General features: G+C 58.5%; 1 protein-coding gene across 2 annotated transcripts in view; it reads left to right on the top strand.

Moving 5' to 3' along the window:
- AP2A2 (adaptor related protein complex 2 subunit alpha 2) overlaps positions 1–25,614 on the top strand; it is a 71,103-nt gene extending 45,489 nt beyond the window's left edge. The window contains exons 4-22 of one of the 2 annotated variants that reach the window (XM_065938053.1): positions 853–1,046; positions 1,525–1,654; positions 3,535–3,636; positions 6,876–6,984; positions 8,277–8,424; positions 9,169–9,331; positions 10,317–10,460; positions 11,769–11,951; positions 12,431–12,528; positions 12,891–13,122; positions 13,423–13,596; positions 17,837–17,997; positions 20,495–20,577; positions 22,253–22,344; positions 23,129–23,250; positions 23,968–24,084; positions 24,169–24,238; positions 24,379–24,513; positions 25,222–25,614. In XM_065938053.1, coding sequence (XP_065794125.1) covers positions 853–1,046; positions 1,525–1,654; positions 3,535–3,636; positions 6,876–6,984; positions 8,277–8,424; positions 9,169–9,331; positions 10,317–10,460; positions 11,769–11,951; positions 12,431–12,528; positions 12,891–13,122; positions 13,423–13,596; positions 17,837–17,997; positions 20,495–20,577; positions 22,253–22,344; positions 23,129–23,250; positions 23,968–24,084; positions 24,169–24,238; positions 24,379–24,513; positions 25,222–25,299 — 2,535 coding nt within the window. In that variant the 3' untranslated portion in view covers positions 25,300–25,614. Of the gene's footprint in view, positions 1–852; positions 1,047–1,524; positions 1,655–3,534; positions 3,637–6,875; positions 6,985–8,273; positions 8,425–9,168; positions 9,332–10,316; positions 10,461–11,768; positions 11,952–12,430; positions 12,529–12,890; positions 13,123–13,422; positions 13,597–17,836; positions 17,998–20,494; positions 20,578–22,252; positions 22,345–23,128; positions 23,251–23,967; positions 24,085–24,168; positions 24,239–24,378; positions 24,514–25,221 lie in introns of both variants that reach the window. The other variant, XM_065938052.1, reaches the window with a different exon arrangement.
- The last annotated feature ends 644 nt before the right edge of the window (positions 25,615–26,258 follow it).

The raw sequence follows: 26,258 nt of genomic DNA, 5'->3' as shown, positions 1-26,258 counted from the left end.
ACACACACACAACCACACACACACACGTCACACACACACCCTCACAGACACCTACAGACACACACACACACTCCCACCAAGAAGTTACTGAGTGCCTTCCATAGACCCAGCAGTGTGCTGGGGGCCGTGGGGACACTGACTGTAGCAGGGGTGGACTCGGCTCTCCTCCAGGGGTGAGGCCATCAGACAGCCTCCTGCAGAGAGCGGAGCTGTGGCCAGTGGGAACTGAGGCGGGTAGAGTCCTCTGGACTCTGAGCAGTGGGCAGCTAGTAGGCAGGGCTCTGGGGGGAGGAGGACCTGAACTGAGGCTGAGGACAAGAGGTGCATGGGGGCAGTGGGGACAGACAGGGCACCCGTGCAGTAGGCCCATGTGTGGGAGGGCAGGGTGGCCAGAACCCAGAGCGGGAGGCGAGCTCCTCCTGAGACTGACGGGGCTGAGAGGCTGCTGTCCCTGTGTGGGGAGGGTGTGGACTGCGGGAATGGCAGGAGGCTGGGGTTTGGCCCGGTGGTGAGCGGACACTGGGGCTCTGAGACAGCTGAGAGAGGGAAGGTGGTCTGCAGTGTTCCCATCACAGCTGAGGCAGGTCCTTCCATCCTGTTCAGGTCCCCATGGACGAGTGACTGGGGTGGGGGCGGGGCTCCAAGGTGTCTGATGCCCGTGGGGACGGTGCCTCTCAGGTTTGTCCTGCAGAACTGTCCGAGGCGGGGATCCGGGGACGAGACTTGTGTTTTCGGGAGAAGGCAGGTGGGTCCTCTGTGGCCTGATTGCAGCAGTGCGCCGAGCAGGCTGGGGTGGGGCTGGGGGCCGGCCCAGTGTGTCCAGCGGTGGTCTCTTTCCTCTCTGGAACCCAGGGCTATCTCTTCATCTCCGTGCTGGTGAACTCCAACAGTGAGCTCATCCGCCTGATCAACAACGCCATCAAGAACGACCTGGCCAGCCGCAACCCCACCTTCATGGGCCTGGCCCTGCACTGCATTGCCAACGTGGGCAGCCGGGAGATGGCCGAGGCGTTTGCGGGGGAGATTCCCAAAATCCTCGTTGCTGGGTATGTGTCTGGTGGCCTGCCGAGGGCACAGTCACCTCCCGCCTGTGTAAGTCAATTGTGTGAGTCCTGAAGGCTCCATGGGCCTCTTAGCCTCCCGTCACAGCCGTGGCGGAGGTGGGCCGGGATTGCAGGCTTTGTCGTCAGGAGGTCCATGCGGGCCTCTGTCCTTGGGGCCCAGAGCCTCACTCTGCCTGCTCTCGGTCCCCACGGGCTGAGGTGGGCCCAAGCTTGATTGCGTGAAGAGCCCGAAGCAGCCTTTTCCTGTGTGTTCCTCCAGCCCCCTCACGGGTGTGCCTCTGTCCCCTGGGGGCCCCGGGTGTTGCCCGTGGGCTCCGTCCCCTGGGGGCCCCAGGGGGTTGCCCGTGGGCTCATCCCCTGGGGGCCCCAGGGGGTTGCCTGTGGGCTCCGTCCCCTGGGGGCTCCGGGGGTGGCCCGTGGGCTCTGGGCCGTGCTGGTCTCATGGCCGCCCGTCTTCCAGAGACACCATGGACAGCGTGAAGCAGAGCGCCGCCCTGTGCCTGCTGCGTCTGTACAGGACGTCCCCGGACCTCGTCCCCATGGGTGACTGGACGTCTCGCGTGGTGCACCTCCTCAACGACCAGCATCTGGTAGGTGCCTCTGGGTCATGTCCACCCTCTCCTGCGGGGCAGCCTCTTTCGGGTTAGGGCCACATGAGCAGCCTTGTGTGACTTCCAGGACGCTGAGGGGGATGTCCCTGGCCCGGCCATCAAGCTGGGAGAGCCTGCAGGTAGGGCCTGGGAGCCCCTCCCCTGGGGTCAAGGCAGATGAGACACGATCTTTGGCTCACCCTGTCCAGGCATTGGAGGGTCTCCTGCTTGGTAGGTGCAGAGACAAACAACACAGCCTAGCATGTTGTAGAAATGCTACGTCCACAGAGGGCCTGCAGAGACGTGTCTGTCTGCACCCCATTTCGGGCTGCCGTGGGGCTGTCCTGTGGCCCCAGGGGCTCTGGCGCGCAGCCCGCCTAACCCACATGGCTGGACGTGAGCCAGGCCCGAGCCTGCTCCGCATTGTCGACCAGGGCGGCGAGATGTGGACTGAGGCGGTGTCTGGGTTGGCCGTGAGTCACAGGCCCTTGTCCATGCTGACGCTGGGAGGCGGGGTCAGGTAGGGGCTCATGCCTGACAGGTGGCTTTGTCTTGCTGGAATCATGTCCTACAAACGAGAGACTCAAGATTCCACATGGAGTTTCCCATTGAGCCGAGAGTTGTTAGCGTGTTAGCTGGTTGCTCCGTGTTTTCCCAGGAGAGAAATCTGCCGGAAGGATTAGATGAGGACTACATGGTCTGCACAGGTAGACCCTCGGGGCGAGAGCTGGTGGCTGTGCGGGCTCGCCTGCCGTGGGACAGCCTGCCAGCGTCCCTCCACGTCCCCACACTCTCGGGGGAAATCGAGTCTCCACAGGTGCCTCTCCTTGGGGCGGGGTGTCTCAGCCAGGAGGCCCCGCTCCTTGGATGTCTCTGGGCCCAGCTGTCTGTTTACTGTCTGTTCTCGCGTGCGTGGCTCTGTGGCTGGGGCGCGGCTCGGCCCTGTGTGGTGCTAGGCCGCAGGAGCCCAGCAGCGGTTGGTGGGGGGGCTGTGTTGCAGCCCAAGGTGAGCGGGCACCCGTCTTCTGTGGGCGTGGCTCCTGTCACACCCCTCCTAGCTTTGCCACCAGAGGCCTGGGGTTGGCTTCTTTGCTCTCAAGGTCAGGGATCCCCAGGAAGAGAGTCCCTCGTCCACCCAAGAAGCAGCAAGCAAGCCCTTCTGAGAGCAGCAGGGGAGGCGGGGGGCTGTGATACGCAGAAAGCTCCGCGTCCGGCCAGGCCCCTCCTGAGTCCGGGGTGGCCCGGGCGTCGCCTGGAAGGAGGTGGAGGAGGCAGCCTGGGTGTGGGGCCCCCGGCCCTCTCCTCACACCCTCTTCCTACACAGACCCCTGCAAGCGTGCAGGGGACGTGGGACAACGCTCTGGCAGCTGACCAGCTGCCTTGACCTCACTGCGGGGTTGGGTCTCATCCAGGCCTGGTGCAGCTCCCCAGTCAGCGGGCAGAGACATGGCTTGGACCACATTTGAAAATGGGAAAGAAAGGGCTTTGCTGTTTTCCACGATCTCAGATTTGGGTTGTAAAGATTCATGTGAGTCTGAATGTAGCGTGTCCATCCCTCTGCGGTCCACACAGAATGGCCTAGGTCAGGGGCAGCGAGGGGGTGGGCGGGCAGATGCTGGGGCCTGGGGCTGCTGCCCCGTGCTGCCTCGCTGAGGCACGGCTCTGGGTTGAAGCCTGCCGGGTCTCCAGGTTTGAAGAGAGAGGGGTAAGCAAGGCACCCGGCGTGTGCACCTCGCTTACTCGAAACATCGAGGGCTGAAGGGAGTGGCCCCACGGTGGCGTCGGGGTGTCCGGTTGTTGGTCTGAGTTGTTTAGAAGATGAGTTTAAGACGAGAGGCAGGTCCTCTGGTGGGCCTTTGAACGTGTGTGTGTCCCCTCAGGGTGTGGTAACTGCCGCCACCAGCCTCATCACCACCTTGGCGCAGAAGAACCCGGAAGAGTTCAAGACCTCTGTGTCTCTGGCTGTCTCCAGGTTAAGCAGAGTAAGTCTGTGGAGGGGAAGGGAGCTCACGGTGGGTTTGGTCTTTGTCACTTTATGTACCTGACGCGTGTCCTGTTCAGTAGGCATGGCCTTTGGGCAGTCTGTGATTCGGCGGTGCACGTGGGTCTCGGTTAGTGACGGGTGGGCTTTTCTCTGATCCCGTGTCAGAAGTGTCCTGTTGGCGCGGCAAGCGTGCAGGGCAGAGCCCCGCCCCCAGCGGCCGCCGCGCGCCTCTGCGGTGCCCCCTGCTAACGCGGGCGCGGAGCACTGGTCGCTCTGTGACCGGCTCGCGCTGATCATCAGGGGCGTGAAGTCATGGAGCCGTTTCTGCTGCTGGTGGTTGACGCGTGTTGCCAGGCAGCGTGTTGCCTGTCTGTGCCTTGCCTTGCCCAGCGCTCGGCTGTCCCCTCGGGAGGCGCTGGGTCCTCGGCCGCCTCCCTGGCCTGCAGCCTCCTGGCCGTAACCCTTCTGGGCGCTTGGTCCTGTTACTTTCTCACCGAGTCTGCATTTTCTCGATCACCCATGAGCTGGGGCAGCTTGGTGTGTTCACTGGCTTTTAAAAAAACTTTTTCTCAAGATAACGTCCTTTTATTTATTTTGGCCACACCATGCAGTAAGTGGGATCTTAGTTCCCTGACCAGGGGTTGAACCTGTGTCCCTGCTTTGGGACCGTGGCATCCCAGCTGGACCACCAGGGAAATCCCTTTATTGGCATTTTGAATACCTTCTTTTGTGAAGAGCTTGTTCAGTTTTTCACCCATTTTTCCATGATGTCATCTTTTTTGTTGTTGTAAAAACTCTTATTTATTTCTTTGGCAGTACCTCTTGGCATGGAGAAGGAAATGGCAACCCACTCCAGTATTCTTGCCTGGGAAACCCCATGATCAGTGGAGCCTGGTGGGCTACAGTCCATTGGGTCCCAAGAGTCAGACACGACTGGGCAACTAAACCGCCTCCCGGCGCGTGGGACCCTGGTTCCCTGAGCAGGGCTGAGCCCACTCCCTCTGTAGTGGAAGTGTGGACTGCCACAGAAACCTCCTCTCTGTGTTTTTTAGATATGAACACTTTGTTGGTTAGATTGGGTTAAACCAAACAAAATTTCCAACATTTACCCATTACTGATCTACAAAAATGCCAGCAACTCTATGTGGTTCAGCCCACTCTGTTTAAAAATCTCGTCCTGCCCTTCACCTCACCACCTCACTCTCAGGTGAAGTCTTCTGTGATCAGAAACCCCACGTTTTAATGTAGTCCGGCTTCCTGATGCTTTCCTCTGGGGTTCATGCCTCCGTGTCCCCACACGTGTGGTCTGCCGCTCTTCTGAGGGCTCATTGTAGGTTGACGGCCAGCTGAGCCAGCGTCACTGTGCGCCGAGTCACGTCGTGGTCCCAGCACCGCTGTGAAGGCGCCTCCCTCCGCCCAGACCCTGTTTTAAACTAGTGACCTGCCCTCAGCAGACGCCCGCTGCTGTCTGCGCATCCTGGCGCCAGCAGCGTGGCTTCGGGTTAATTTGCTGTCCAGTGGCAACAGTGTCCCCGCCCCCAGAGTCCTGCCAGGGTCCCTTCACTTTCAGGAGAAGGCAGATCTTGGCAGTATTAAGGTTTGAGTCTACGGCCACGGTGAATCTCTCCATTTACTTGGTCTTTAGTTTCTGTCAAATATGTGTCATAAGTTTTCAAGTTAGAGGTTCTTTTTTCTTTAAGCTGTCTTTATATACTTTTATTTTAAAAACACTTCTCGGGATACCTTAAAAACGTTATCACAAACGTCTGTGCTGGTCTGCGCAGGTGGACTTTGAATGTTGCTCTTGATGTTGGCAGCTTTGCCAGACTCACTTCTCAGACCTGGCAGTCTGCATGTGGATCGCCTTGGGTCTTCTTTGTATTCCGTCACGTGTTCTGTGGACACTGACAGCTTTTTTCCTTTCCCAGTCCATATTCGCTTGTACTTCCTGCTTTACGGCTCCAGTCCGGACCTCCCCCGCAGTGTTGAGTGTGAAAGGTGGTGGGTGGGTGTTGCTACGTTGAAGGGAAAGCCTCTGATGCTTTGCTGCTAAGCATGACATCGGCAGGTTTTGTCCCTGTCCTTCTCCTTCGCCACATTAAGGAAATTCCGTTTTATATCTGCTAATAATTTTATTATTAATTAGCTGGTGAAGCCATGTGAACTTAGGTTTTTTTGTGGGGCGACTGCTAATTTTGATTTCAATTTATTAAGTAGTGAGGTGTCAGGTTTTCTTTTGTCAGCTTTGTTAGGTGGCCTTTTCCTAGTCGTTTGCTGACATGTAAAGGCTCAGGGGTGTTGGTAGAAAGTCACTCTGTTGGCCCTGCGCTGCGGTCTACCTTCTTCATTTTGTTGTTGGATATTTGCCCTTTTGTTTTGCTTGATTTATCTCATGAAGTATCTAAGAATTTCTTCTGACTTTGTTGGTCCTGTTTTGATTTTTGTACCTTATTACTCTCTGCTTGTATCTTGTTTTCTTTTCTCGACTATCTTTGGGCTAATTTGCTAGTCTCTTCCAAACCCTTGAGATTAATTAATTCTCCAATACTTTTGTTTTGCATTTGTTTCAAGTATGTGCATTTAATGCTCTGAGTTTAACTCTAAGCCTGGTTTAGCTGCCTGAGGGGCATTGGAAGGCAGCCTTGGGTGGCCGCCTGTGTCCCCGTGGTAGCGTGCTCCGGCGTGGTCGGTCCGCTCCGTGTGTCTGCACCCCCGGCTGCTTCTGCTGGGCTCCCCACTGCTCTGCGTGGCCTGGCCGCACCTGTTTCAGGCGACCTAGTGTCACAGCCGAGCTTTGTGAGGGGAGCCGCAGTGAGCCCCAGCCGTGGGGTGTGGGGAGGCGCAGGCTGTGGGTTTGCGGGTGTGTGCTGTCTCCGCGTGCGAGGGGGTGCGGGTATGTCGTCTGCCTAGACCCTGTGGTGTGAGTGGTGGGGTGTGAGTGGAGGCCGTGTGCTCTCGGGCCTGCCTGAGGACGGTGGGGCGTGAGGCCAGGCGGGAAAGACGGGTCTCCCCACCCAGGCTCTGGAGACCTGGGTCCTGAGGGCGGGACCCCTGTCAAGTGCTGCCTACCCGCAGGCCTGTGTCCCTCGGGGTGGGGGTGTCCTTGTGCAGTGGCTCTTCTGGGCCTGGGGGCTGTGCTCCTGTCCCTCAGACCTGGACAAGCGTGTCTGTTCTCAGCACACGGCGTGGGGCTCTTGGGTACGCCAGCCACCCCCATCTCCCTGTGCTCCCCCGCAGATCGTGACGTCGGCCTCCACAGACCTCCAGGATTACACCTACTATTTTGTCCCGGCCCCCTGGCTGTCCGTCAAGCTCCTGCGGCTTCTGCAGTGCTACCCCCCGCCAGGTAACAGCCGGGCGCAGGGCCTGGAGGCGGCCTCTGCAGCCTTGAGTGTGAGGTCTCGTGGAGCGACTGAGCTTGCACGCACACGCACTCTTGTTGACAAGCCACCTGGCGCCGGCGCCAGCTCCCTGGGTCTCTCTGCTGCTCTCACAGCTCTGGGCTTTCCCGGAGCAGCTAGTCAAGGACACTCACCTCGTTACGACTGGGATGAGCTCTGCTGCTGTGTATTATGTACATGTAGGGTCAGGTCCCTGTGGGTTTTTGAAACAATCTTTTAAAATAATTCTTGAAACCAGTTGAAACTTCACATCCAAAATTGTTAAAAGTTTGTGTCAAGGATATTGTTATGTTTGTTTTATTCTAAAATATGGCAAGTAACTAGAATCACTGGTTTGACAATGCTCGTGAGAATTCCTGTTCCACACTTCCCAATTGCCTTCTACAAAGATGACTGTAACCTCCTCACTTTAGTCTTCATTTGCTTTTGTACAGCGTGTGTCTGTTAAATGCAAGTCACTTTGTGTCCTGAGCGTTTTCTATACGAAAGTGTGAGCTGCCCATCCGGAAGCAGAGCTGAGCAGGCTCGGGGCCCAGGAGGCCTCACCTCTCCTGCTGGCGGCCCTCCCCGGCAGCAGGGCAGTAGTTCTCGGTGGGACTGGCCGCTGCCTTCTTACTCCCAGACTGGGGCGACTCCGAGCCCCTGGGGGTGAACCTCACTGTTGCCTCCTCCTTTCAGCCCTGCCTCCGCCCCGGGCGGCTTCGGGGACCCTGCCATCCCCCTGCCCAGGTGCCTGGGGGCCGCCTCCCCTGAGTGGTGGTTAAACAGGTGCTTTAGATGCAGTATGATGGTTGTTTCTGGAGTTCTGATATTTTTATTACTTTCTTGGTCTTTCTTGGTCTGGTTTGACTAGAATTTTAAAATTTTCCTTGTTTTTTTTTGTTGCTCTTCATGTGTTTTCTCTGTTTCTTTTGGTAATAGCGGGTAGTGGGGAAAAAACCTTTCATTCCCCCCACCCCGTGCCAAACTTTCATATTAGGTGTTTTGTCCATGTCTCTGAGGTTTTATTTTCCTCAACTTATATAATCTATATTTCAGCAAACACTTGTGTCTGTTACTTGTGTTAAAACATACACGTAGTCACCCTGGCCATCAAATCCTCTTACTTAAGCAGCCTCAGGGTTTGAGTCAGGATCCTCGCCTTCTGTCATCAGGTGTGAGGCGAGGGTTACCTTACCGGGCTGGGGCAGGGCGAGTCGCGGGGAGCCGGCCAATGGCTGTCTGTTTTGCCCAGAAGATCCTGCAGTACGTGGCCGCCTGACCGAGTGCCTGGAGGCGATTCTCAACAAAGCCCAGGAGCCGCCTAAGTCCAAGAAGGTGCAGCACTCCAACGCCAAGAACGCCGTGCTCTTCGAGGCCATCAGCCTGGTCATCCACCACGACAGGTGGGCCGGCGCGTACTCTGCCTCAGCCCCTCCGCACACAGCTGGGTGCCGTGGTCTCGCCTCCCCAGGGGGCTCCCCCTCCTTCTGGGCGTCCCACCTGGCCGGCCGTTCCCAGGGCCACCCAGGAATGCGGCGTGTGTGCCGCGGGCTGCGTGGGTCGAGGTTGTGTGTGGAAGACGTATGTGAGGAAGGCGTGTGGAAGCCATGTGGGGTGGGGTGGGGGTGCTTCCAGGTCCCAGCAGGTGCACCCACCTGAGTGCCGTGCTTCCACAGGGCTGTGCGCTGTTAACAAGCTCCCCCGCCGGGGAGTTTTCCAGTCTTGGCTATGTCTGAAGGGCACAGACGTCACGAGGACAGAGTGAAAAGCGATCAAAGACCCCCCCGCCCCCCCAGGGTGCACGGAGCTGGTGCTTGAACACTGGTGACCTCTGTGTACCGTCTCCACCTGCGTTTACCTTCTCCAGTTGGGGCTTTCGTCCTGTCAGCCAGGCGGGCTCTCTGACTGAGCGTGTCACCCTCTGGTCAAGGCGTGATGAAAACTGGGGTCCCCTGGCCAGTTTGGTGTGGAGGCTCAGGTTCCTGGCTGCCCCTGGCCCCCGGACTCCCGTGGATGCTCTGGGGGTCCTTGTGTGGTACTAACCAAAGTGAGCGTCGGACCTTGTGTCCTGGGAGGCCGTGGTGGCTATGATGGCGGCCCCGGCTGAGCGGGGGACCCCTGCCCACCTGCCTCTCTCGTCTGTGCAGCGAGCCAAACCTCCTGGTCCGGGCCTGTAACCAGCTGGGCCAGTTCCTGCAGCACCGGGAGACCAACCTGCGCTACCTGGCCCTGGAGAGCATGTGCACACTGGCCAGCTCCGAGTTCTCCCACGAAGCCGTGAAGACGCACATTGAGACGGTCATCAACGCCCTGAAGGCAAGCGCACTCTGTTCTGTGTCTCTCAGGTTGGGTGGGAGCTACTGGTGGTTCTGGGGTCCCGCATGCTCAGCTCAGGGTGGTCTGCTCGGATGCGTGGGTCCCTGGGTGGCTCTGCGCTCTGCCCCCCAGAGACTATGCCCACATAGGCCGCTCCCACTGGGTCTGGCACGTGAGCAGACCTGCAATAAAAGTTGAGATCAGTGAAACTGTTCTTTTTGGTGGAAGGATAAGATATTTTGTCCATGTCTGCAAGAAAACTCCCTCTTTGCCAAAGAATATTTGCTTTCTCAGGGAATTCAAATTCCAGAGCAGGATATTCTGCTTTTATGAGGGTTTATTTCTCAGAGTCAGACACAGCTGGTCGTGCACGTTAGAAAACCGAAGGCAGACAGGAAAGTGACAAACCACTGCCCGGGTCCTGCGCTAGAGCTGAGAATAGGTCTGACTGTTCCTTTGGGTTTACGTGTACTTAATAGACATTTTTGGTGTGAGTTTTTAATGTGAGGGCTTACAGAGGTTTGGAATTTGCTTTCTGGCGTTTTGAATTCCTCCTGGGTGGTGGTTGTGGCATCTCTTCCAGGCACCACCTGGATCAGAAAGATGCCCTTGTGCGTGGTGGCGGGCTCTCGGCAGCACCTCTCCTCCTTCCGGTGCCGTGGAGCACCTGCGCCCTCATTTCTCAGGGTCTGGGGTAGGGCTGAGAGTCGACTCGGTGACAGGCTCCCAGGTGACGCAGAAGGGGCCATCTGTGACCACACAGTGGGTGACCTTTGACCCCCACCCTGCCCCCAGGGACAGAGCATGAGCTGGTCTGTCCGAGAGCAGGAGCCAGGGGACAGTGGTTGACGCGTGGGGCTAGGGCCATGCAGGACGCTGGGCTTAGATGGTGAGGGGGGTGAGCTCCAAGGGGGCACTGGGACAAGGGAACCCCCCCACCGCAGTCCAGCGCCCCTCACGCTGCTGCCCCTCTGCTCACCCCCAGACGGAGCGGGATGTGAGCGTGCGGCAGCGGGCCGTGGACCTCCTCTATGCCATGTGCGACCGCAGCAACGCCCAGCAGATTGTGGCTGAGATGCTGAGCTACCTGGAGACGGCGGACTACTCCATCCGAGAAGAGATTGTGAGTCTTGCGGCCTCTGTCATCAGGGCCTCTGCGCTCGCATCTGAGCTGAAGTGTTTCTTCACAGGGTCTGCTACAGGCTGGATGAGCGTGCTGTGCTTCGTTCAGCTTTTTTGTCAGTGTTTTCAGTAGAGGTCCAGTTTTTTGGAGTCACTCTGTGGAGGCCCTGATCCTAACTCTTCCCCCTCCCCTGCAGTGGCCTCGGATGCAGGGGGCTTAGCACAGAGGGAGAGGGTTAGGGGCATCCAGGCAATTGGGCCAGCGAGGCGGTGAGGGGCCTCCAGTGTCCAGCTTTAGGGGCAGCTCTGGGCTTGAAGGACTTGAAGCCGAGGGCAGTGACAAGGCGGGTGTTCCAGGATGACCTCTGGGGTCGTTATGGAGGGTCGATGTGGAGGCCAGAGAAGGTACAGAGCAGGTGGACAGGGTGCTGGGGCGTGGTCGGGAGTTCAGCCCAGGGGCAAGGTGGGCGTGAGGGCTGCCGCCGCCAGAGGGCTGGACACTGGGCCCCCCATGGATGCTGCCCAGGGCGCTCCATGCAAGCGGAGGCTGGGCCTGGGGAGGCAAGGGGCCTGCTTCTTCCCACAGCTCGGAGCAGGCACCCTGGGGCAGCAGAGACTAGGGAACAAGTGAGTAGGCCTGGCTGGAGCAGGAGCCAGTGACCTAACCCAGCACTTTTCCAGCGGGGCTTCCTGGGCGTGGGCGTGGCTTCCTGGGCGTGGGCGAGACTGAGTGCGAGTGGGGTGGGCGGGTCCCCTGTGCGTCTGGCAGAATTCCTTCTCCCTTGTTCTGCTTCGCCTGCTCTTCCGCACCTATCCTGGAGCCTTAGGCTTGGGCTGCGCCTCTGAGAAGCCGGGGCGCTCGGGCGCGGGTGCAGAACCTTACGCTTGGGCTGCGCCTCTGAGAAGCTGGGGGCGCTCGGGCGCGGGTGCAGAACCTCAAGCTTGGGCTGTGCCTCTGAGAAGCCGGGGCGCTCTGGCGCGGGTGCAGAACCTCAAGCTTGGGCTGTGCCTCTGAGAAGCCAGGGCGCTCGGGCGCGGGTGCAGAACCTCAAGCTTGGGCTGCGCCTCTGAGAAGCTGGGGGCGCTCGGGCGCGGGTGCAGAACCTCAAGCTTGGGCTATGCCTCTGAGAAGCCGGGGCGCTCGGGCGCGGGTGCAGAACCTCAAGCTTGGGCTGCGCCTCTGAGAAGCCGGGGGCGCTCGGGCGCGGGTGCAGAACCTTACGCTTGGGCTGCGCCTCTGAGAAGCCGGGGCGCTCGATCGTGGGTGCAGGTCTCCCTGAGTCCCCTCCTCGGCGGCCATGCCCCGCAGGTGCTGAAGGTGGCCATTCTGGCAGAGAAGTACGCCGTGGACTACACGTGGTACGTGGACACCATCCTGAACCTGATCCGCATTGCTGGCGACTATGTGAGTGAAGAGGTGTGGTATCGCGTCATACAGATCGTCATCAACCGGGACGACGTGCAGGGTTACGCCGCCAAGACCGTGTTTGAGGTGCGCGGGCCTCCCTGCTTCCCTGCCTGCTCTGGGCCCACGTCCACCCCCACTGCTGTCTCAGTGCCATGTCTCCCTGATTTCCACATGGCTGCCCCGGGTGAGGTGCCCCGGGCAGGGGGCTCCGGCTGGCCTTGATGTGCCCCTGCCCCTGTCCAGGATCTGAACTGTAATTTTTGGGAGCAGCTCTTGTAGAAGGGGTGGGATCGACCATGGGCCTGTTCCTGGGGCTCCCCTGCTACTGAGCCCTCTGCTGACGTGGCCAGGAGGGGGCACAGGGTGGGCAGTGTGGTTGGAAAGGGGGTGGAGGGCTCAGGAGGCTCTGGGGACTGTGGCAGCGCGGGCTCCCCGGGGAGGCCCCTGGTCCGCACTCCTGGCGCTTCACGCTGCTCTGCCGCTTTCTCCGGAGGCCGAGCCTGCGCCGCCTCCACCTGAGCGTGAGCTCTGGGGCGCTGGGTTCATGGGCTGCTACTCCACAGGCTCTGCAGGCCCCGGCGTGCCACGAGAACCTGGTCAAAGTTGGCGGCTACATCCTTGGGGAGTTTGGGAACTTGATAGCAGGAGACCCAAGGTCCAGGTGAGTCGCCCGGGGCCAGAGCCCTGGGGCCAGGTGCTAGTCCTGTGCCCCAGCTCTCACCTGACGGCCTGCTTGAGGCCAGCTGATACGGTGAAGTCCTGGGACAGCCCAGAGTGAGGGCATGTCCGTCAGGACAGCGGTGCAGATCATGGGGATTCTGAGGGAAAGGAGGTGTGGCCAGGGGCCGATGCTGTCTCGGGGGAGCCTGTACTTGGCCTGGAGCTGGACATGTGCAGGCCCTGGCGAGGGTGGGACTCCTCATTGCTCCCTGCTCAGCCATCCCGGGGCTCTGGCATGGCAGGCCCGGCGCAGCGTGTGACAGAGAGGTGACCTGTGCCCCATGTGTCCCCTTCACCCCACAGCCCCCTGACCCAGTTCCACCTTCTGCACTCCAAGTTCCACCTGTGCAGCGTGCCCACCCGGGCGCTTCTCCTGTCCACCTACATCAAGTTCGTGAACCTCTTCCCAGAGGTGAAGGGCACCATCCAGGATGTGCTGCGCAGCGACAGCCAGCTGAGGAACGCTGACGTGGAGCTGCAGCAGCGTGCCGTCGAGTACCTGCGGCTCAGCACTGTCGCCAGCACCGACATCCTGGTGCGCCCCCGTCCCCGGGCCGCACGGTCCCCCCGTCCCTCCCATCCCCCCCATTCCCTCCTGTTCCCCGGGCCGCCCTGTCCCCCCGTCCCCCCCACTCCCCCCTGTCCCCCCCGTCCCCAGGCCGCCCGGTCCCCGCCATTCCCCCTGTCCCCCCCGTCCCCCTGTCCCCGGGCCGCCCTGTCCCTCCTGTCTCCCCCCCCCCATCACCCCCATCCCCGCCGCCCCCGGGCCACCCTGGGTGGGGGCTGGAGGTCGTGGGGCTTTGTGCAGTGCTGACCTGGGCTCCTTTCCCACCAGGCGACTGTCCTGGAGGAGATGCCCCCCTTTCCAGAGCGCGAGTCCTCCATCCTGGCCAAGCTCAAGAAGAAGAAGGGCCCGAGCACCGTGACCGACCTGGAGGAGGCCAAGCGGGAGAGGAGCGCCGATGTCAACGGGGGCCCCGAGCCCGCCCCGGCCAGCACCAGCGCCGTGGTGGGTCCCTCCTGAAGGCCCTGCCTGCCCGAGCTCCAGGGTGCCTGGTGCCGAGGTTCAGGACCCCGGATGGTGTCCTGGGTGGGCTGACCCAGACCCAGTGTCTGTCGTTAGACTGTCAGATGGTCATCTGGGGTCCACGGTCAGCTCCCACGTCTCCTCTTGGCTTTGGATTTGGGAAATGTGGTCATTCTTGTGTGACGGCTGCGTGGGGGGCTCTCCAGCCTCCCCGGGCTGGTTTCCAGTGCCCCCACCTCCTGGGGTCCAGTAGTGAGCGTGTTAGAGTGAGCGCCCTGTTCACACAAGTGCCCTGAGAACATGCCCTCTGATGTCTGTCGCGGACGAAGCCGTGTTGAGAGTTGTGTTTCCTCTCTCATCCCCACTGGGGGGGCTCCCGACCACCGCGGGCTTTGTGGCTACCACGTCGGGAGGCAGCCTGGAGAGCAGGCCCCACCCTGGATGCTGGTCCAGCGATGTGGCCAGCTCCTCCCACCTTCTGGCAGCCTCTGCGAGGATGCGCCCGAGGTGGAGGTGCCCCGTGCCCACGTGTGGACAGCCTGGGGCCCGGGTGGTTTGCCTGTGTATGGCTCCAGGATGCTTGTTGGTGAGCCCTGGCGCTCTGCGTAGGGGACACTCACCTGACCCCAGGCCTCCTTTGGAGCCTGTGCTCACGCCTGACCCTCGGCTTGGGGCCCATCACAGTTAGGACTTCGCACCTGAGCCCTGATGCCGGCTCTCCAGAGGCACCCATGGTGGTGCTGGGGACGTGAGTTCTGGTTTGTCCCCAGGGCTCAGGTGGTCTGATGGGGGTGGGAGAGGTGAGGCAGGAGGGCAGGGAAGGGCCAGGGTCTCTCCTGAGTGGGGTTCTCGGCCTAGGGCTTCTGCATCCAAACTCAGAGGGGAGGCCCTGCCTTGAAGTGGCGCTGAGATGTCTGGGTTTTATTGGGAACCTGTGATGCCTCTCACTTCCGAGTAGCATCGGCCAGAACCCCTTTGACTTAGGGTTGCACGTCCCGCCTGGAGGTGGTTTTCTTTGGGACTGTCCTGGGGCTCAGCTCCTGTGGCCCCAGGACCCTTGTCTGTGCATCTGTGGGGGTGTCTGCAGGCTGCCTGTTTCCTGGGCTTTGGGCTGGCGGGGGAGCCCAGAACTGCCCCCCACCCCATGGTCTGCAGCACTTGGAGCAATGTAACCTGTGCAGACTGTGCACCAGGCCAGTTCCCTGGGGAGGGCCTCCTCATGTCCCGAAAAGAGGGCCAGATGGTGTAGAGGAGTGACTCCAGTGTTGCCAGGTGGAGGCCCTGCGAGGGGTCTGGGAAGGGAGCTGGCGTTCTGGGGGATCTCCCCAAGGAACCGCCTAGCTTTTGTGTGTTCACATTTGACTTAGTGGTACAAAAGGATTTTTCTACCTTAGAAAGCATTTGAACTTTTTCAGGAACCAGTGATAGATGTCTTGCAGCAGGTGGTGGGGTCCACAGGGGCTCAGGGCCCCCGGGAGTAGCCCCTGAGCTGGTGGGCAGGCTCCCAGAAACCATAGTGACCTGGCTGGTGGACGGGGTTGCCTGTGATTTGTCCCCCCAGACTCCCCAGCTGCACTGAAGCTTCTGCTGATCCTTCCCCACTGGCCCTCTGGGCCCTCCCTTCTCCTGGGGATTCCAGCCTGGCCTTTTCTGCACCTGGCGCCACCCTGCCTGCCAGCCCGCTTCCTGCCGTGGCTGGACCTTAGTGCACTGCCTCCCTTGAGTTCTCAGGCCTCCCAGACCCACAGCCTCTCTGCACACATGTGTTCTGTGATGCTTCCTTGTCTTCATGTGGAATCCACACATGAGATCATCTGCCTCCACATGTAGCTGTTTAAGAAATGCAGTCCAGTGCTCTAGATATTAAAGGGAGGTGAGTAGTGACTTGTGCTGAGGTCGTGGTTTCATCCAGGATGTCACCCAGAGCTGGACGTCCTGGGGTGTGAAGTCAAGTGGGCTTCAGGAAGCATTTCTCTGAACAAAGCTAGTGGAGGTCATGGAGTTCCAGCTGAGCTGCTTTGAATCCTGAAAGATGATGCTGTTAAAGCGCTGCACTCAGCATGCCAGCAAGTTTGGAAAATTCAGCAGTGGCCATAGGACTGGAAAAGGTGAGTTTTTATTCCAGTCCCTAAGAAGCTCTGTACCAAAGAATGTTCAAACTGCCTCACAGTTGTCTTCATTTCAGTCCTCATTTCACATGCTAGCAAGGTAGTGTTCAAAATTCTTCAAGGTTGGCTTCAGCAGTATGTGAACTGAGCACTTCAAGATGTAGAAACTGGATTTAGAAATGGCAGAGGAACCAGAGATCAAATTGCTAACATTTGATCATTGAGAAAGCAAGGAAATTCCAGAAAAACATCTACTGCTGCATCATTGGCTGCACTAAGCCTTTGTGTGGATCACAACAGACTATGGAAAATTCCTTAAGGAGATGGGAGTACCAGACCACCTTACCTGTTTTCTGAGAAACCTGTGTACAGGTCAAGAAGCAGTAGGTAGAACTGGACATGGAACAACAAACTGGTTCCAAATTGGGAAAGGCTGTATATTGTCACCTTGCTTATTTAACTTCTACGCAGAGTACATCTTGTGAAATGCTGAGCTGGTTGAATTACAAACTAGAATCAAGATGGCTGGGAGAAATATCAACAACCTCAGATAAGCAGATGATACAACTCTAATGGCAGAAAGTGAAGAGGAACTAAAGAGCCTCTTGATGAGAGTTAAGAGGGGAGTGGGAAATGCTGGCTTAAAGCTCAACATTCAAAAACTCAGATGATGGTGTTTGGTCCCATCCTGTGTGCATGCTGAGTTGCTTCAGTTGTGTCCAACTTTCCTTGACCCTTTGGGCTCTCATCCATCAAGCTCCTCTGTTGATGGGATTCTCTGGTCCCATCACTTCTTGGCAAGTAGAAGGGGGAAAAGTAGAAGCACTGACAGATTTTATTTTCTTGGGCTCTCAAATGACTGCAGCCATGAAATTAAGACAGTTGTTCCTTGGAAGAAAAGCTGTGACAAACCTAGATAGTATATTAAAAAACAGAGACATGAGTTTGGCAACAAAGTTCTGTTCAGTCAAGGTTATGGTTTTTCCAGTAGTCATGTACAGATGTGAGAGTTGGACCATAAAGAAAGAAGGCTGAGCTTCAAAGAATTGATGATTTTGAACTGTGATGCTGGAGAAGACTCTTGAGAGTCCCTTGGACTGCAAGGAGATCAAATCAGTCCATCCTAAAGGAGATCAGTCCTGGGTGTTCTTTGGAAGGACTGATGCTGGCATGAAAACTCCAATACTTTGGCCACCTGATGCGAAGAACTGACTCATTGGAAAAGATCCTGAAGCTGGGAAAGATTGAAGGCAGGAGGAGAAGGGGACGACAGAGAATGAGATGCTTGGATGGCATCACCGACTCAACGGACATGAGTTTGAATAAACTCCGGGAGTTGGTGATGGACAGGGAGGCCTGGTGTTCTGCAGTCCGTGCGGTCTTACAGAGTCAGACACGACTTAGTGACTGAACAACTACTGCGAATGGTGCCCACGTGTGAGTCCTCAGCATAACCTGAGGGCAGATGGGCTGTTGCCTCGGTTGGGTGCGTCCGCGTGCTGGGTAGAGGAAGGGTTAGCTCTGCAGAACCAGCCCAGTGCTCACGGCAGGGACGCAGTGACTCCAGGAGGGACTCGGGGGTTGTAAATGGACACTGGCCTGCAGGAGGGTCCAGGTGAGCTCTCACAGGCTGGGTTCTTGCTTCAACATGATCCTCAGGATCATAAGTCGGGCTTCTGGAACTTGTGTGCCCACACGTGGGCAGCGCCGTCTCTGTGTGGGGAGCCGCGTGAGTGTCTGTGACGAGCTGCGCACTGCATCTCCTGTGGTTTGAGAGGGGCGTTGGAAGGACTTGGTTCTTTGTCTTTTGCCTCGAGTCAAAACTTAAAAGGACAAAACAAAGCAGTTAAAAGAAGTCTGTCCTGCGGAGCTTTTACCTGCTTTTCTCTGTGACACAGCAGGACCTAGCGAGGGCTGAGGGTGCCTGCTGACGGGCGCCTGGCAGTCGCTCCACTTGTGAGGCTTTCAGGCGCCTGGCAGTCCTGTGCACAGCCGTGTTCCTGGAACCAGGCGTTTCTTTTTGGCGCTGTGGGCGGTGAGGGTGCGGGCACTTGGGTTGTCTGAAGTTGTGCCCTGCAGCTTCTGCACTGACCCGCTCTTCCCCTGTTTTCCAGTCCACGCCGTCTCCGTCGGCAGACCTCCTGGGTATGGGGGCCGCACCGCCCGTCCCCGCAGGCCCCCCACCCTCTTCCGGCGGGCTGCTCGTGGACGTCTTCTCAGACTCGCCCTCTGCGGTCGCGCCCCTGGCTCCCGGCTCCGAGGACAACTTTGCCAGGTAGTCTGCCGCCTGTCCCGAGGGTGGGGCCCCCCTCCTGAGTGTGTCCCAGGCAGGCGGCAGCCAGCGTCCGTCCCTGCGGCCCCTCACGCTGAGGGGCCTGTGCCCTGGACGCGCCGTCTCCAGCTAATGAGGAAACTGGGCTCCAGGCGGGCGAGGGAGCGGGCTGCCAGGGGCTCTCGCTGTAGCTCACCCCCTCCCCTGCACTGTGCCCCAGTCGGTCCTCCAGTCATGCCCGTGGCTGCCCTCCAGGGGCCCAGCTGGTGTTTGAGGGGCGCTCTTCAGTTGGAGTCGCTGCTTTGTCCTGTGGGGTGTGTGCCGCCTCGGTCCACTCCCGCCCCCGTCACCTGTGTGACCGGTGTCCAGCGCTGGCGTCCCCGCTGGGGGCTGGTGGGGTGCCGCATGGGGTTGCCTTTGCTGTGTTCCCTGAGGCCTCCCTCCCTCCCTGCCTTTGCCGCTTGGTGGGTCCTGTTCCTTCTCGGCTTGCTCTTTGTGCCTCCGTCTCTTGACTCTTGCATCTAGACGAGAGGTGAGGCCCCCCCCAAGAGCAGAGTGGCTGTCCAATCTCAGTCCTGGGCCGTGGCGGCGTCTGTGGTCTGCAGCCTCCGCCCTCTGCCCGCCCCGCATGCCGACCTGCTTCCTGTGCTGCGGGAGTGATTGGGGCAGGCAGCTGTGCAGGGCTGCTCCTTGTCTGGCTCTGGCTGAAAACAGACTCTTGTTTTTTGCTTTTTTAGATTGAGATGTAGTTAAGTTGATTCACAGCATCATGTCGGTGATCCCAGAAAACTGTGGCTGTGTTTCCCTGTGCGCAGGGCGTGTGCTTGTCACTTTTCTGTGCGGTGCGCAGCAGTCTGCCCCTCTCCATCCCCTCCCGCATTCCCTTTCCCCTTCTCTCTCCCCACTGGTGACCACTGGTTTGTTCTCTGAGTCCGCTTCTGCTTTGTTATATTCGTGTCATTCTTCGATTCCACCTGTGAATGGTGACACAGTCTTTGCCTTTCTCTGATTCATTTCATAATGCCCTCCAGCCCATCCATGTTGTTACACATGACAGAATTTCGTTCTTTTCTGTGGCTGAGTAGTCTGTCATGTGTATGTGTGTGTGTATGTATACCCCACATCTTTATCCACTCATCCACTGATGGACACTTGGGTGGTTTTTGTATCTTGGCTGTTGTAAACAGTGGTGCAGTGAACATGCGGGTACATGTATCTTTTCGAATTGGTGTTTTTGTTCTTTTTGGATATATACCCCAGAGTGGAATTGCTGGGTCATGTGGTTGCCCTGGGTGAGAAAGATCCCCTGGAGAAGGGAATGGCTACCCACTCCAGTATTCTTGCCTGGAGAAGCCCATGGACAGAGGAGCCTGGCGGGCTACAGTCCATGGGGTCGCAAGGGGTCGGACACGACTGAGCGGCTGACCTTCCCCTTTCATGGCCGCTCCAGCTTTGGTTTTCTGAGGGCCCTGGGTGCCGCTGCCGCGCGTCTGCAGCAGCGCACGCCCTCCTCCCTGCCTGTGCTTGCGGACACTTGTCTCTGCTGTCCGTGCTGACGGCTGTTCTGACCTGTGCGAGGCGCCACGTGTTGTTCTGGTCCCCGTCTCCCTGATGGCTGGTGACGCTGAGCATCTTTTCACCTGCCTGTGGCCATCTGTGTGTCTTCTTTGGAGATATGTCTGTTCAGGTCTTCTGCCCATTTTTTAATTGGGTGGTTTGGTTTCTTTGAATTGAGCTGCATGAGCTGTTTGTGTGTTTGGAGGGTTACCCTTGTGTTGGTTCTGTCGTTTGCAGATATTCTCTCCCATTCAGTGGGTTTTGTTGATGGTTTCTTTTGCTGTGTGAAAGCTTTTAATTAGATCCCATTTATTTTTGCATTTGTTTCCTTAGGAGCTGATCCAGGAAAATATATCCTGTGATTTATGTGAAAGAGTGTTCTGCCTGTGTTCTCTTTTAGGAGTTTAATGGTTTCAGGTCTCACATTTAGGTCTTTAATCCATTTTGAGTTTATTCTTCTCTGTGGTGTGAGAAGGTGTTCTGGTTTCATTGTTTTCCACGGAGCTGTCCAGCTCTTCCAGCAGCAGGGGCCGGGGGGGCAGGGGAGGGGCCGGGCGGGCTGGGTGGGCGTGGGTGTGTGAGGCCCGCAGACGCCCCGTGAGAGGTCTGTGCCCGATGTCGGGTGCCCGAGCCTGTGGGCCACCCTGATGTGTGTGCTGGGGTGCCTGTGTTCCACCTGTGCCGGTGGGAGGCCACGCGCAGGGGAGCAGCACGTTCACGGAAAGCAGACGACTGACTCGCCCCTGTGGTCACCGCTCTCGGCTCCCCTCCTGTCTCCAGGGGGTGCTTTCAGCGCTGTTCGTTGGAATGTTTTCTGCTTTTCCCCTTCCTTGTGTCCCAGAGAGGCTTTCCAGCCTCTGTGTCCCGTAAACCCCTTCTCACAGCCGACCTTGGCATTTTCAGCGGGTGACTGAGTGACTCACGTGCTGTCCCTTGTCCCCAGGTTTGTCTGTAAAAACAACGGTGTGTTGTTTGAAAACCAGCTGCTTCAGATTGGACTGAAGTCTGAGTTTCGGCAGAATTTAGGTATGTGTTTTACTTCCTTAATGAAAAGTTCTCTCATTAAGGGTCTAGTTTCCAGAATATACAGAGGACTCCAAATCAGAAACAGGGAAAGAACCCAGGTGAAAAAATGGGCAAAAGTCTTGAATAGACATTTTTTTGAGGAAGACATTCAGGTGTCCAGAAGCGCCTGACAAGGTGCCAGCATTGTTCACAACCTGGGAAGTTCAGTGAGGCCACACTGAGGTGCGTTCACACCCGCAGCGGCAGCTGTGAGTGCGGAACCAGCGCCAGGGGACAGGAGGGACCGGAGCCTGGTGTGCTGTTGGTGGGCGTGTCAGTGGGGCGGCTGTTGTGGAAACAGTTGAGCTTTCTTACAAGGTTAAAAGTAGGAACACCATGTACGTGACCTAGCCATTCCACTTCTGGGTGTTGACCCAAAAGATGTGAAAAGAAAGCAGGGCTAGAACAGACACTTGCACACCCACGTTCTCAGCAGCATTATGCAGTCGCCAAAAGGTGGAGAACCTCAGTGTCCACCCCCCCCCCGCCCCCCCAATGAGTGGCTGTAGACATGCCAGGGGACGCTGCTCAGCCTTAAAGGGGAAGGAGACCCTGACAGGCTGCAGTGTGGATGACCCTTGAGGACGTGATGCTCAGAGAAGTAATCCAGTCATAGGACGGATGCTGTCTGACTGCCCCACAGGAGGTCCCTGGAGGGGCCTCATCCACAGACATGGGAAGTGGATGGGGGGCCGGGGGCTGGGGCCGTGGGGGAGGGGAGTGAGTGTCCAGTGGGGACGGAGTGTCCGTTCGGGAAGATGAACAGATTCTGGGGATGATGGTGGGGAAGGTAACACAGCCTGGTGAATGTCTCAGTGTCCCGAGCCGTGCGCCTGGAATTGGTTGAGATGGTAAATTGCAGGGTATATGTATTTTACCACACTTTTTATAAAAGCTGTTTTTGCTTTCCCATATCCCCCCAAATTACATACACTGACGGTTGGGACTGCCCCTCCTGGTGTGTCTGCTAGAGGGGAGTGAGTGGGGAGTGAGCAGGGAGGAGGCGGTGTGTCTGCTAGAGGGGAGTGAGCGGGGAGTGAGCAGGGTGGAGGCAGTGCTTCTGCAGGTGGTGTGTCTGCCAGGGAGTGAGCGAGCAGGGCTGATGTGGTGTGTCTGCTGGGAGGAAGGCGAGTGGGGAGTGAGCAGGACGCAGGACGAGGCGGTGTGTCTGTGAGCGGGGAGTGAGCAGGGCGGAGGCGAGTGGGGAGTGAGCAGGGCGGAGGCGGTGTGTCTACGAGTGGGGAGTGAGCAGGGCGGAGGCGGAGTGTCTGCCCCGCAGGGACCCCGACCCTTCTCACTGAAGCGGGTGGAGGTGTCCTCCTTCGCGTTGGGCTTAGGCGTTGACTCCGGGCTGTCGTGGGGTCACCCAGGCGCTTGGTGTTTTTTACACTGGGGGGGAGCCATGCACACCTGCATGTGCTTTCTAGGAGATGTGAGGTCACGTTCCATCCTGGATTCCAAGGGTGCAGACATTCTCGGAGGCCTGTGTGACGTTGTCTGCTCTGATGGCACAGGGCTCCCCACACTGCGGCCAAGGGCTCGGGGTGCCATCGGGATGGGGCGGGGGCTCTGTCCTCCACCTGCAGCTCAGGGGCTGCGATGTGCCCTGTGAACAAGCTGCTCTGCTTCCTTCCAGGTCGGATGTTCATATTTTATGGTAACAAGACCTCCACACAGTTCCTGAATTTTACTCCGACACTTATCTGTTCAGACGACCTCCAGGCCAATATCCTTGGTCCTGTTGCCCCTCGGGCCACAGGCAGAGTGGGTGGGAGGATTGACTCAGAGGACTCTCCTGAGGCTGGTCCTGCATCTTCAGAGTCTGACTGCCCTCAGGCTGCGCGTCCATAACCCTGAGAACTGCCTGCAGGCACGCTTCAGCCTCCTGTCCCTTGAGGAGTCCCCAGGCAGAGCAAGGGCTGGGGCATCGGGACCAGCTGCACCTGCAGACAGCCCTGGCGGACAGCAGGACTGGACGTGAGCGCCTCCAATCTGTCAGCCTCGCCATCCAGGGGTCTGTCCTGGGAGGATGGACTCCCAGATAGTGAGGGGCGGGCGGTCCAACTTGACTGCCAAGGACGCCACCTTCTTTGGAGAAGCTGTGTGAAGCAGGAACCTCCTCCCCTCAGATCAGATCTGTTTTTCAGTGAATTCACCTGCTCAGTTGTGTCTGACTCTCGCAACCCCATGGACTGCAGCACGCCAGGCTTCCCTGTCCCCACCAACTCCCAGAGCTTGTTCAAACTCATGTCCATTGAGTTGGTGATGCCTTCCAACCATCTCATCTTCTGTTGTGCCCGTCTCCTAAGATCTGTTTTTATTTTAAGGTAAACGCCTTTTAAATGTGGGCTGTGGCGCTCAGTGCTTGTGGCTAGCTGTGAAGGACAGTGTACAGGTTTTGTCCTTGGGCAGGGTGTGTGCTCTGTCCTGCCGAGCCCCTCCTGGCACCCCTCTGGCCGCGGGGCTCGGGTGCATTCCCCTCATTCTCTCGGCCTCCTTGACTCCCGCACATCTGAGCCTGCAGACCAAGCCCGTGGACCCAACTGTGGATGGGGGCGCACAGGTGCAGCAGGCGGTCAACATCGAGTGCGTGTCCGACTTCACGGAGGCGCCAGTTCTCAACATCCAGTTCAGGTGGGTGTCAGGCCAGGACAGCACACGGCTGTAGCTGTCACTGCCGTGACGTGGGGCCTGCTGCTCGGAGGTCGGCTGCGGGAAGGTCGGCCTGCGGGAAGGAAGGTCCTCACCGGGGCGTGTGCTCCGCATATCACCCTCCCCACACACAGACTGACTCTTCTGTGGCATGTTTGTGCTGCTGCTTTGCTCGTTCCTGCTGCTTTTCAGTGACCGGTAGAGTGAGTGACCAGGCTGCCCTGTTGGGTATTTTGTAAGGTTAAATTTTGGAAAAGCACGCTCTGAAATATGAACTACATAGAGACCTGAAGACAGTGTACCATGTAAAATCTGGGGAAACAGATGTGCAGAATTTTGTTTCATTCTGTAGGCACTCTTTTCTTTAGTCATTTTATGGAAAGAGGAACCACCCACACGATTTACACTGACTTGGAACGTAGAGCATCGACTGCTGGGGTGGGGGAGGTGGCAGCTGTCCCCAGTCGCCGTGACCATCCTGGCAGCGTTGGCTGAGGGTGTGTTTCCCAGCGTCCTCGGCCCTTGATGACTGTGTGCTGGAGATGGGCGGTCTTGCTGGGGCCCCGGGCCGCCCTTCTGCCTTCCGCACCGGCCCCTCTGTGCCCCAGGGGTCTCGCACTCAGGACCTGGTCCTGGCTGAGTCTTAGGCTTTCTGCGCATTCGTGGGCTCCTCACAGTGGACCTCTGTGTTGCTCACAGGTACGGGGGAACCTTTCAGAACGTGTCTGTGAAGCTGCCTATCACACTCAACAAGTTTTTTCAGCCCACGGAAATGGCTTCTCAGGATTTCTTCCAGCGCTGGAAGCAGCTGAGCAAGTGAGTGGCAGCTTGTCCGTAGGTGGAGAGGTGAGCAGGGGCCGGGCTGCAGACAGCTGACGGGGCGGTGATCTCTCCCCTCAGCCCCCAGCAGGAGGTGCAGAGCATCTTTAAGGCCAAGCACCCGATGGACACAGAGGTCACCAAGGCCAAGGTACCGGTCTTGCGATGGACATTCCCAGGGTCGGGACGTGGCCTGGCCCTCTGAGGAGACTGGTGTGTTCCCCTCTTGGAGGACTCTCCCCTCTGCCGGCCCTGGTGCTATAGCCTCCTGTTTCTCCCCTCTCTTCGCAGATTATCGGCTTTGGCTCTGCGCTCCTAGAGGACGTCGACCCTAACCCTGCGAACTTTGTGGGCGCTGGCATCATACACACCAGGACGGCCCAGATCGGGTGCCTGCTGCGTCTGGAGCCCAACCTGCAAGCCCAGGTGCAGCCCTGTGATGTTGCTGAACGTGGTTACTGCAGTGGAGTTTATACACAGGGAGACAGGCGGGTCCCAAGGGTGGTCATTCGGTGCGCTACGCGGAAGTGTACACCTGCGTAACCACCACCACCCGCTGGTGCACGTGACATTTCCGTCGCCCCACGAGGTTCCTGAGCACCTTTGTCAGCCCTGGCCTCCCCAGGAGGCAGCGCTCTGCGGCCCGGTGTGGGGCCCCCAGCTTCGGCAGGCGCCTGTTGCTGCCATGTCCGTGGGCGGCCCTGGTGGCATATGTGGCTCTCCCTGTGGGGAGGTGCACGGTTATCTTGTCCAGCGTGCCTGTCCATGGACGTGGGGCTGCTGCAAGCGTCGGGCGTCCTCTGTGTGCACGTGACTTCATTTCCTACGGGTGACACCCGGGTGGGCTGGCAGGCTCGCGGGGTCCAGGCACCGTCAGCGTTGCTGCCCCGCCAGTTCTGATGCCCAGCAGCTGAGCTTGAAGGCTCCGATTGGTCCCCAGGCACGAGTGCTTGTTACTGTCAAGCTTTTATTTTAGCTGAAAGCGCCTTTGATGCTTGAGTCTGTCAAACTGGCTGCCTTCAGGGAAGGGCTGAGCAGGGACTTTGGGGGCTGCTGGGCAGGGCCTGGCCCCAAGGTGGTCTGCTGTCCAGAGCGCCCCCGCCCCACCACTACCTGCTATGTCCTCTCTTCCAGATGTACCGACTGACACTGCGGACAAGCAGGGAGACCGTCTCTCAGAGGTTGTGTGAATTGCTGTCGGAACAGTTTTAGATCGGCAGGGGTGGAGGGTCAGGCTCCCGTCTGTGCATCTCCTCGTCTCCACCTCTGTCTTCGTTGCTGAGCTGCAGGTCCGTGCTCTGCCCGGTGTCGCAGCCCCAGCGCCTCGCAGCCCCGCCTCTTGGCCTCGTCCCTCCTGGGGATGGATGGGGAGCCTGTGTGTCCTCGAGGAAGAGGAGGCTCAGCCTGGACCCAGCCAGCCTGCCGAGTCAGGAGGAAGGGCGTGGCTCCCGGGATCAACTCTTACAGAAATCAAGACAGTTCTGTGGTTAAGTCTACACATTAAAGGGAAATTAGAAGTTCAAATGAAAGTGGAAATTTTTTTTGAAATTTTCTCAAGATGCTGTGTTCTCTTATTGGTAGTTCATCTCTGACGCCCTCAGAGGAGAGGCGGTGTTCTGTCAGCAGGACTAGATCTTGGCTGCTTGGATGGGAGACGGGAAGGCTACCACGGCTGTGGGTGTATTTGCTAGGGGCCTGGGGGCCTGTGGCGGCTGAGTTCTGCATCTCCAAGTTAGACAGGCTTGTGTTCTCAGTTACCGTCAGGGAAAACTTGTCCTGCCTAGATTGAGTTCGGCTTCCTTCCCCAGCACTGTGTTGTTAAAGGGAAGCTGGTCAGGCCCTCCGACTGAGTCCTGGCGTGCCCAGGGTGAGGAGGGTCCCCGCTGGCCCTGGAGGGTGTCTTCCTGGCCTCACGCATCTTTGAATTCATTTGAGTCGTGGTCACCACAGCGGCCCAGGCCTGGGTCCCGGTTGTGATTGCAGGGTGTGGCATGGCCTCCAGAGAGGATTCTGGAAGGTGAGCTGTCTCTTCCCTGTGCAGTGGCCTTAACCTGTTGGGGTCACGACTGCAGGCTGAAGTGCCGTGGACCTTGGCCTGAGGGTGGGAGGAGGGAGGCCTGCGTGTGGATGGGGAGCGGGCAGCCGGGCGGGTCTGCGGTGGCAACGGCCCC

This window comes from Muntiacus reevesi, chromosome 5 (assembly GCF_963930625.1).
Source record: "Muntiacus reevesi chromosome 5, mMunRee1.1, whole genome shotgun sequence".
NCBI lineage: Eukaryota > Metazoa > Chordata > Mammalia > Artiodactyla > Cervidae > Muntiacus > Muntiacus reevesi.
The sequence above is the reverse complement of the archived record's forward strand: the minus strand, read 5'-3'. Positions and strand labels throughout refer to the sequence as shown.